Source organism: Parasteatoda tepidariorum, chromosome 8 (genome assembly GCF_982258835.1).
Source record: "Parasteatoda tepidariorum strain Cologne lab strain chromosome 8, Ptep-v5.0, whole genome shotgun sequence".
NCBI lineage: Eukaryota > Metazoa > Arthropoda > Arachnida > Araneae > Theridiidae > Parasteatoda > Parasteatoda tepidariorum.
In genome coordinates this window covers 70550175-70562261 of record NC_141762.1, presented here as the reverse complement: position 1 = coordinate 70562261, position 12087 = coordinate 70550175, and the positions used below count along the sequence as shown (strand labels likewise).

At 27.3% G+C, this 12087-nt stretch overlaps 1 protein-coding gene across 1 annotated transcript in view; it reads left to right on the top strand.

Annotated features, from left to right (window-relative positions):
• Positions 1-2462: 2462 nt before the first annotated feature.
• LOC147806286 (protein Wnt-4-like) overlaps positions 2463-12087 on the top strand; it is a 146822-nt gene continuing 137197 nt past the window's right edge. Inside the window, exon 1 of the mRNA XM_087169096.1 lies at positions 2463-2678. Coding sequence (XP_087025222.1) covers positions 2608-2678 — 71 coding nt within the window. The 5' untranslated portion in view covers positions 2463-2607. The remainder of the gene's footprint in view (positions 2679-12087) is intronic.

Sequence of the window (12087 nt, the reverse complement as noted above, 5' to 3'; positions counted from 1 at the left end):
TCCTTTTTTTACCCCTCTAACCTTGTTCACGAAAAATGCTAATTCACCAGTTTTTCACCAGGTATCGCTGTAAACGGTTTTATCGTATAACACCTAGGCACTCCAGAAGACGCCATTTTTATAACTATGAGTAGAACCATTTAAAAAATAAATTGAGTGGAGATGAACTATAATATGCCCTCTGTGGTGCGTGGTGGCTCAGGGAATAGAACGATCGCCTCTGTATGAGGTGGACCGGGTTCGAATCCAAGTGGTGACTGGTCAATTTGAATTCCACGCCAGGCTCGCACCAACCACAATGCTGATGTAAAATTTCCTCAGTAGTAGACGAATCATGTGAGTCCCCTTGCAGTCAGGCTAACCGTGGGATGTTTTCGTAGTTTTCCTCTGTATGTAACGCAAATGCGGGTTAGTTCCATCAAAAAGTCCTCCAATTTTCCTTATATTTGATCCAGGAGTTCCCTTGTCTTCTGGACTCGGTTCAAAATTACAAGGCTACCGAGTTGAACGATGGTAGTCGTAAACCCAAAATTTTGGATCAATGGTAATAAAATAAAATATGTATTACTATGAATTAGGGATAGTAGGAAAGGGAGATAGATTTTTCATAGAAACAGTTTAATAATTCTTACTACTGTGTTTCTGTTGTATGCTGGCATAATATTTTGCACTTTATCACAATATCTTGTAATCTTTTAACAGGTTCAAAAGATATAAATTGGATGTTAAATATTAAAAAAATCATCTTTAATAGGTTAAAATAGCAATAACAAATTTTTATGCCTCCCTCATGAACATATTCATGATTTCGAAAAAAATATGTTCCAAAATCAAAGGCGTCTAATTCCTCCGTAAAATTTTAGTGAAAGAAAAATTATTAAAAAGAGGAGCTTCTTGATTTAACGGAACAAATAATTCATTAAAATATTGTACTGTATTTTCAAAATAATAAAAATATTTTATCAATTATGAATAAGTTTAAAACTTTGCTTTGAGTTTAGGAGCAAATATTAATTTTAGTGTTTAAATTATGTTCTTTAGAGTGTTGTAATTTTTTTACATAAATTTTTAAGATCCTGTATGATGCCTTAACTGCGAAAGAGTCAGAAAAATCAGAACAATGTTTAGACTAATTTTCAGCAGTCCTTAATGTCTCTCTAAACAAACAAAAACAAAAAAATCTGGATGTATTTGGTGTACAATGTTTTCCACATACATCCAAAATACATTATACTAAACCAATCTGTTCAAAATTATATAGTAGCACAAATATTAAATTATACAGTGGAAGGAATATTAAATAATAATATTACAAGATTTTTAAATTATATTTTGGTAGAGCTTTTGAATAATACTTAGGAAAGAATATTAAATTATATTGTGTCTTAAATGTTCTATATTGTGGAAGAAATGTTAAATTATACTATTTCAAAATTATTGAATTTTATTGTAGCAGAAATAAACTATATTGTAGCACGAATTTTAAATTACATTGTGGCTGGATCGTAATTTTATTTATTGCAGGGTTTCACTAAATTTTTTAAAAAAATTTTTGATTGAGAAATAAAATTACGCATATTTTTTTCCAGTCACTACAATTTGTGTTTTTCTATTTCTAATTTTCGCTGAGAATATATCTTTATAAAATATTCGAAATCATATTAATCGGTAAATCATATTTTATTTAAAAAAGAAAAGAAAAGAAAAGTTTAAAGTGAATATATGATTCCAAAAATGTGGTATTTGTAATTTTTTCTCTCTCGTTTTAAAATATTTCTTATGAAGCATGGAACATCAAAATCTTATATTCTTACAACCTTATGTATTTTTGAAACCTAAATTACTTAATAGTTCGTAAAGTATGTAAGGTAAGCTATAAAGGTGTGTTAACGCTAATCTAAAAATTTTTATTTATACATTTATTTTTCAAAAAAAAACTTTTTTTTGAACATGGAAGAATATAAGACGAATATAAAACACAACCATCGGCTCTAGTATTGAGCACAAAATAGATAGACGTGCCAAAAAAATGAATAAAACAAAAACAATATGCATTCTTTCCGTTGTTAAACAAGCAAATTTGTTCTAAAAAGAACAAAACCCTTGTTTGGGATAAATTTACAACACGTTCTTTATCTCGCCACTTTCAAACGAAGACAAAAGATAATAACTCATAACACATCTCCCATCCTACCTCCACCATACGGATACCGAAACAAGAATTAAGAAATTCTTTCCAGTGTCATACACTTTTTCCTTCGAATTATCATTTCATTTCGATTTGAGCACCCCACTTCATCAACGGGCAGCGGTCTTTTGAAGAAAAATAAAAAAAATTGCGTCTGAAACGAAATAGAAAGGAAAAAAGAAAACTTGGACAGGATTCTGAGCTCTTATTGGTTGGCCGTCAGGGGTGGAGCAAAAAACATCCCTCTCCTTCTATCCTTTTCCACATGGATCTTACTTATCGTTTGGGAAGTGTGGATGGAACACATGAGATGCGGTCTCATTCACCTTGCCGTTTGTTCCACGCTGACTGATGGTCAATCATGTGTTCTTGAATGAGTTGATGTTTTTGGTAGTGGTTTTTTCTTGAAGTGGTGAAAGATGACCATTCTTTGGTTAAATATTTTACTCCTTTTGTTGCTTTTGCCGGAAGGTCTTGCTATAAAATGGATGTAAGTAACGTTTTTAACTTATCCTCAATTAGATATTTTGTGACATCCTTAAAAAATTATTTATCTCCTTGTCGCATAATTTTTATTCGACATATTTTTCATACTTTTTTTCCCATATTATGTATTAATTTAGATCAAAATAAGTGAAAAGTAATTATATTTAGCATTTTAATAATTTATCCTTATAAAATACAGTATGAAATATAGTTGTCTTCTTCTGAGTTTAAGTTAATCTTCCAAACACACATCCAAACAATAATTTTTCAAATTCGCACTTATTTAGACCTATGAGAAAGAGTTATTCATCATTGAAATTTCTTTAATTTACAAAATCAATTATGTTAAATTTTTGAATATAAATGAATAAAAGTTCAAACTACTTTTTGGATTTTATATTTTATTACAAACATTATTCTGATAATCTATCAGATTTTTTTAGTAATCATTAAACTTTTTTTACGATTAAAAATTATCGAAATAAATTTTTTCTAGAAGTTAGAGCATCAGAAGAAAATATATAAAACGGGCACAGGCGTCCCAACTGCGTCAAAGGGTTAAAAGATCTTTTTTAAGAGGACACACAACCTTGAAAATCATCAAGTTTTCAAGAGATATTTTTGTCCAAAAAGTAAAAAAGAAAATAAATTCAAAAAGCAGAGAAATTCAAATTTGTTCTTTGGTATTGACATTTTTTTTATCAATTGAAAATATAAAAATTTTAGACAGTCAGGGAATTTTTTTTTCTTCTGAAATTGAGTGGGAACCCAGTTTATTTCTTACTTTTATTTTGTTTCTCTCTTTTCAACCCTTTTTTTAATTTGAAACTTGAAGAAAACTGATCTCTGTCTCGATTTAAGTTTCAATTTTGCTTCTATCGATAAAAAAAAATAAGATTTTTGTTGGCGTTTGAAAAATTTTAGTATTTTTTACTGTTACGCATGCTTTTATGAAATAATTTTTTAAGCTCTTAAACTAATATAGAAAAATGTGGTTCTAAAAAAATTGTGATTTATTGTATTTTTTCTTCTTGTATTTCTTAAAATATGATGAGATTTTCATGAGAGCTCAATACTATTTCTAACGTAAGTTCTTTAAAAAAATTGCTTTTTTTTACTTAAATTAAACTCGATGAATCGAGAGAAACTTTTTAAAAAAATTAATTTTTGTTACTTATTGTAGATATCACTTTGAAGAATGTTTTTTTCCTAAACTTGAGTTATAAAGTTGAGTTTTTCTTATGATTTTTTTTCATATAAAATATGAATTCCATGTTCTGAGAGAAAAATATAAAATAAAAAAAAATATTGTTTACCTAAAGATAATTTTATAGCATTTTTAAGTATGTTATTTTCTGTTAATTTCATATCAATAAAATAAGAAAGAAATACTTTGAATTTCTTTACTTTTTGATGGTATGTCCTTAACATGATCACTTTTGTAATAAATTGTAAATTTTTTTAGAATTTATTTTTCTTAAGTATATTATTACACACATGATTAAACATAACATCGTCACGGTTAGATCATAGAACAAGATTTTTTACTTCATGTGCATAAAGAAAACTCTTATACACTGCAAAAAATTCAGGATGAAATTACGGTAAAAGTACCAGCACTCAGGGTACCAGTAGTTTTTACCGGAGCATATGGATGAAAGAAATCTTATACCGTAATTTTTACAACTATTATTACCGTAAAATCATTGAATTTTTCTCCTCAAATAAATATCACTCAAAAATTTACGGTATAATATTTTACGGTAAAAAATGAATTTAACTGTAAAAAGGATTTTACGGATGATGCACCCAAAGTGCTGGTATCTCATATCGTAATTTAATCCGGAATTTTTTACAGTATAAAATAAGTAAAATATTTTTCGTGTTGTAATTTGTAGTTAATTCGAGAAAAAATTTAAATGCTTACTTCTAATTGTAAAAGAGATTATTTCTTTTCTTTTTTCTCGAAGATACTTCTTGTTCACTTGAATACTGAATACATTTGAGTTATTTACTGTTTAGATTTTAAAGTATGTATAATCTTATGAAGAAATATATCATGTTTCAATACGACTAAATTAGCCCGCAAGATATGTTTAAAAAAGCATGAAATTTACTTTTAAAAAATCTTCGAATTTTAGAGTAAAGTTTGTTTAGAAAACTTTCCATTATAAGTTCCCGAAACTTAGAATTCTACACGTTTCACATTCGCAGCTATGGCCTCAACTGCAACAGTTTTGTATACTAAGTAATTAAGAATATAGATGGCATAGGCCAATCAAATGACACTTATGAAATTAGAAAATGTAATCAGCAATTACTAAAAACTAATAGGATGATTATAAGCTAGATTTAACTAATATCAATTCGAAATTGAGATTTAAATATGAAGATCATAATTTAAAACGCAATTATTTGTTTAGTTAAGATGATATTTTTATGTCAAGCTATGAAATGCATCAAATTGCTATGAAAATTTACTTTAATCATCATTTAAATAATTTTTAAGGTCAAATTGGAACGATTTCAATTTCTTGAATATTTGTCATACTTTATTATAATTTTTTTGAGTGCGTGTTTCTGAAATATTAAGAGAAAAGCGTTCTTAACATTTAAATTTTGTCTGTTTTCCATCTTTTAGCATGCATCATATCTCATGTTGCAAATCATGTTTTATCACTGATCAATCAGTTCACCACAAATGATTCCAAGAGCATTAATTTTTGTCCTTAAAACTTTTAAAATATTTCAAAACGTTTCAGAAACTTTTTTTTCGCTTCAAATTAAATTAGCAACCCTCATGAATCAGATATGAATTAATCACAGATCTTCAAATTGAATGTTGCAATTTTCATAGTTAAAGGGTCACATTTAGAATCATTAATTATTGCCAAATATTAAAATGTTTGTGGCGTAATATCAGGCAAAAAAAAGTACTTTATCTGAGTTAAGATGATATTTTTTTTAATCTGTTTAAAGTTTCAGTTATAACAGATTGAAGGTAGATGCTCTCGGCGAAATATAATCCGATAGTCCAGTCTGGCAATTGCGCTTAACAATCGTTCTCACAAGTATATTAATCATTAACATGAAATTCTATCAAGAAATAGTAGTTTAATAATTATTTATTAATTAATAATGAATTAATGGTCGAAAAAATTTTGAACAATAAGTTAGCAACTCCTTTACATTATGCTATGCTTTTTTGTCAAATGCTATGCTGCTACTTAATTTTAGTCACTTGGTTGTCATTTAGTCTTAACTTAGTTTTAGATTATGTTACGCTACTTAATTTTAGCCAAGTTGAACAATTCACAGAAATCGAAGTTTCAAAATACAACATTTCATGAAAAGTTATAAATATATTTATTAATGCATATTTCTCTTGAATAATTGTCTAATCATTATCATTAATCATAATCTTATCATTAGGTAGAGAGTTGTTGTTATATAAGTTTTTATATTTAAAACCCTGTAAGTTTTTCAAACGTACTTTTTTTTACTCATTTAACGAAAGTAGCTTTAAATATATTTGAACGATAGTGTGGTTAAAAACATCCTGAATTTCTAACATACCTAAAAAATCCATTTACTTTGTTGATGGTAAAAAATGCATACTCGAATTTAAAATAAATAATTTTACCGAACAAAAAATACTAAAGCCATCATTGTTAATTTAAATCCATTTTTTATTTGAAAAAAAAAAATTAGAATAAAAAAAACGATTCATTTCAAAATAAGGAATAACTTTTAGTAAGTTTTAATTAACTAGCATCAATTCGAAATGAGCATTCTTCTGTTTTCCAATATCGATATGCTTAATTAAAACCGAGCTGCTTCGTTTGTTTTCAGAATTTGCTTGGAAAGATTTTTTTCTTCTCTCTCTTTTTGGATTTTTGCAATTCTACATTTCCCAAGAGGGAGTCTCCCATTTGCGTGCATTAAGTTTCTTGCTTTTTCTTGTTTATACATGTTTAAGCTTGTAAAAATTAATTTGCTTAGTAAAATGATTAATTCGTTATGTATATTAAATACTTTATGAACAAAGTATTAACATTGAGTGTTTGTTTGAAAACAAATATTATTTATTCGTAGTTGATTCCTGTTAAATATTTCAAATAATTGCTTTAAAGTTTCGTTTTTATCAGATCAAAGTATTATATTTTGCATGTTTACTGACAAAAACTCTAAGAAAAAAAAGAGCTGCTTAGAAATCAAAATTGTATCAAAAAGCTCACATTTGTTTTTAATTAAAATTTTTCTTTGGGTTTAGAAATAATATATGCAATGAAACACCGATATTTAAAAAAAAAGTATTTTAATTACATCACTAAATATATCCTAATTTAGTGATAAACCAATTTTTTTTACTCTCAAATTCAAAAGTTCTAAGCAAGTTTAATGCCTTGTTTGTTAAATAAGTTTTATTAGCTGAATGAATGATTTAACGTTCAATGAGACGGAAGTGGCTATACTGCTCCAAACTGAAATGCTAATGCGTTTTTATTTTAATGAATTTTAACGATAATATAAACTAAATATGATGTAAAACTAATGGAAATAAATTAAAATGAGGGAATATGACTTAGGGCTACTTGCAAACTCTACTACCTTGGGGGGGGGGGGTGTAATGTGATCTGTGTTAGGGGAAAAGTATAAATTCTGTAAGTGATCGTATAAATTTGAAGTAAAAAGTGTTGCTCTTTGTTTCAGAAAAATAGTTTACATGTTTCACACAAAAACGCAATATTTTACAACAAATATCCCAACATTTAGGTAATCTAGGTAAAATGAACAAAATTCATCTAAATTCCTTCAAATGTACAAATCGAATTTTGAGAAAATCACATTTTTAAATTCTCAGGAACTATTCGACCGATTTCACTCAAATTTTGTATTTTTCCATTTAAAATTGCATTTTTTAAAATGATGTAAAAAATTGTATACCTTACAATTCAATATTTTTTCGACTATTATTTAATAAAATAATGAAAACAAATATTTACTAAAAGTTATATTTTGCTTGAAATTGTTTTCGAATAAACTAATTTTATAATTGTGTACAAAAATCTTTCAATTCGCTTGAAAATTCTAGCGATATAGTGAAGTATGCAAAAAGTAAAAATAACGTTATGGGGTCCAAACTTAGGACCTCTCTTTTGACCATATTGGGGCCATATTTCCCAGATTGCTGCTATCCCATATATTTCAGGGGTCAGAAATCTGAATCTGTCGCAAAAAAAATATATTCATTCGGAGTAAGTAAGATTTTGTGTACTAATTAATTAGTACTGCACTAATTAATTAACATATTTGAGGTCAGTCCCTGGAGCCATTAAGATTGAGTACTAGAACCTGAGGATCCGATCATTAGATGAAAAGTTTTGGGAATGGAACGTTTTTTTTTTTTTTTTGCTTACTGTAAATCGTAATATTAAGAAAAAAAGAATTTATTTAGAAAATTTATTTTTAATCTTGCTTTAAATCAAAACTTAAAAATTATTTGTTATCATCTCTCAAAAACAGTGCATCCTATTTAAAAAAAATGATGAACTATTCAGAAGTGAACGACTCAGTGAATTACTTATGACATTGTTAAAAAGAAAGGATCTGTGTGAGCAACAACGGAAAGTGAGAATGGGAATTAGCGTTAAGTGGCATGGAAAAAAAATTGGCGTTTTTGGGGTCGAAAGGCACAAATGGAAGTCATTTAAAAACATTGCATGCCGGTAAGAACAAATGAATTGTATCTTCTTTTCCCCTTGTTATGTAAATAAGAAACAATTTTGGTTTTTCAAATGAAAATCGGGACGTCGATATGACTCTTTAACCCAACAATTTATTCTTGCGTAGCTTTCTCGCTTTTAAATCGCACACAATTGAGAATTCTAATTGAATTATTTGAGTGAATTTAAGTGGTATTCTTTATTGACATAAGAAAAAGCTTTATTTTTTATTTATTTTTTCGCAAGTGGAATTTTTATGAGGATTCTTCTTTCAAAAGATTTTTTAAAACTTTTTTTTTAAAGTAAACAATTATATGTTTTTTAGAACACTTATTTTTTTTAAAGAAATTATTTTTGTCCATTTTCTTAAAGAGAGATGGCATTTTTAATGAAGGTATGGTTTGATCTAAAATAATTGTCAACATCTTAAATTGTTTTAAGATTTATAATCAACAGTTTTAAATAATTATTACATTCTGTTTTTTTTTTAAATACGATTCTTACAATGCTTCAAATTGTATTTCACGTTATTCGAATTAAATTATTCATTGTTGATTTCATGTAAATTTATTTACTGTTGAAGAGAAAACAATCAATAAAAATTCAAGTTAAATCAATTGTAAACATTTCCAAATCTTCATATCAAGTCTAATTACATTGTTTTACTTAAAACTTCACTAATAAGATTGATAATCGAAAAGAAATTACTTATTGTTAAGCTCACTGAAGACTGTTTAATGAACACATGTTAAGAGACAAAGGTCTTTCGCCTATAATTGAATTAAAAAAAGACAAGTTATTATTTAACGAAAATTTCATAAAAATGCACAAAACTTTTGTTTAGGACAAAAATTTTTAGATACGGTGTCAAAAAATATTTTGATTCGTTAAATAAACAAAAGATATGGAGAAAAAAAAAGAAAATTATTATGGAAACTAAACCTTCCGTATGAAATTTAAAAAGATGCCCTATAAAAGTTTATATGAGTTTAACCGTATATAAAAAAATTTAAATAAAACTGTATGAATACTACACGAACTTTAAAAGTAATATGAAATTAATAACCTAAATCAGAAATTCAAGCGTTACATAATATTATATTAACGAGTAATGCAAGAATATAAACACCGCATAAAACTGTATGAACTTAATTTTTTAAAAAATATAGACCTTACATAAAATTAGGTGTAAATAGTATGTGATAATGTATGGAAATGTAACATAAAAATATATAAACCTAAACTAAAGTTCATAAACTTTGCATGAAATTATACTTATGTAAATGTAATAGGATAAAGATAACACAACCTAACGTGAAATTAATATATTTCCATAATCAAAGAAAACATATGATAAACACTATAATATTTAATCTCAACATTACTATAATAATTCACTTCAACTTTTTTTTATTGTTTTTTTAAAGTAGTCATCGAAACTTCCAGTTAAAGTACTTGTATACATGAGTTCTTTTCTTCCACTATCATAAATTTATTCTTTGTGAATAAGATTTTCAGAAATGAATCGCCTGTCCTTACTAGATAGGGAATCACTGATTGTGATTTGATTATAAAGGAATCTAATGAAGTCATGAATGAAGTAATGAGATTAATCGAAACAACAACTTGGCACTTCTTTCAGGTTGTTGTCAATTTGGCTCCTTAGAAAGGAAGTCAAAAAAATAATAACTACAATTATTTAGATCTTTGAAAAAAAAACTCAATATGTTTTTGTAATGGTTCATTATAACTGCAAATATTTTTGTGTGGATAAATTAAAGTTAAAATGACGGTAAAGATTCAAAATATTATTGCTTTTTCCCACTAACTATTTCATGCTTAATTAATAGGTAATGCTTTCTCTCATATATTCAAAACTTAAATTTGAGGCAAAAAAGTATGAAGATTTGGAAATGAAATTTAAATACAAGAAGCATTAAAATAAATTCAAATAAAAGGAATCAGTCTAATTATTTGTATCGCAATTAGGGATTTTTAATCATGAATGTAACCACGTTATTTAGATCATAATTTTTTTTCAATTCAATGAACTTCAACTGATCAAATCCATTATTATTATAAACTGAATAGAATGCTGTAAAAAATTTCAAAATTAATAAATATCAACGATTTGTAACAGTACCAAAATGAACTATTAAATTTTATTTAAGAAATTTAAATATGTATGCTAGATTACTTGTTGAACATACTACTGAACTATTTGTTGTTACTAGAAGTCCGATTCAATTCAATTACCAGGTAACTGATTTAAATGCCTATTGCTGATTAAATCTACGAATTAGATTACTGATTCAAAACTTTTCAAAATTCATCAACAACTTAGAATCAATTTCATTAAATCACTGATTAAAATCAATATATGCTAATTCAAAACAGTCTATTCAAAATAATCGATTCACTAATTTGAATAAATATAATAAAATTAATATATTTTAACTATTGATTCGAATCAATGCCAAAATTATGGTTCGAAATAATGACTGAATGAGAATTAATTATTGAATGATTACAATAATTAATTCAGCTCAATAAATTTGTACGCAACTCGTAGTTTAATTATTTCAATATGCATTTAAGGGCAGTTTCAGATAAATATTCCATTCGAAAAATGCTTTACTTTTTTTAAAAATCAGAATTCAATACAATTTAAAACTCTCCTTTTTTAAACTTCAATATTGTTTTTAACGGGTTAAAAATTGTTATTCTCGCAAATTTTAGAAGTGACTAAATTTTAGAAATATGATGATACAAATTAACCGCAGCTCGCAATATTTCTTCTAAAAAATACTGAACTAATCATAAATTATTGTTTCAATACTCGTGTATGCGAACAATATGACGGAAAAGATCTATCCCTAACAAAACAAACTTGCTTAAGCATCTAGATAAAACTCTTTGAGGACATTTTTAAAATTTTACCTTTTCTATTTTTATTTGTTGTTGTTGTAGTTGTAGACCATTAAGGCAAGGGGTGCGATTGTTTCTGTTTTCCAGTGGAGCCACCTATGACCAAGAATTCGAGTTCTGCCACATCCATACGTCACATCCGTTTACAGGGCGTACGCATTCATACATTCATTTATTCATCAACATATCGTAATTTTGGCCTTAACCCGAGAACGATCAATCTCCAAATCAGTACTCCCAGGGGTATAATTTGTTATGGGAGCATGGAGGACTTTGTGATCAGACAGATTTAGCGTGCATCAGTCACCATTCACTACACGGGTGAGTGTTCGGCGGGCTGGATTCGAACTTTACAGTACCCTGCCAACCAGGCTATCCCGGGAATTTTATATTTAAATAAATATAGGAGATGAAAATTTATGAACCAAGCGACTGTCAAATCACCCTAAATAACTTAAGCTACTGGGTATTAAATTCGAAAGTGTTTCTATCAATCAACAGATTTCTAAAAGAAGTGAACGGCGAAAAACTGTTCTCGATAATCGCCGTACCACAAATAATAATTTATTAACTTTTTTTTTCACTAACTGGTTCGATCATTCACTAATTCGCTTATTCAATGATTCACCCAGATTAAACGATTCACTGCAGATTTAATGAATTATCGAATTACTAATTCGACAATTAATTAACTCAGTGATTCGTTTTTTTTTTCAATTCACACATTTACACATGTATTCTTTCATTTCATCATCTTCC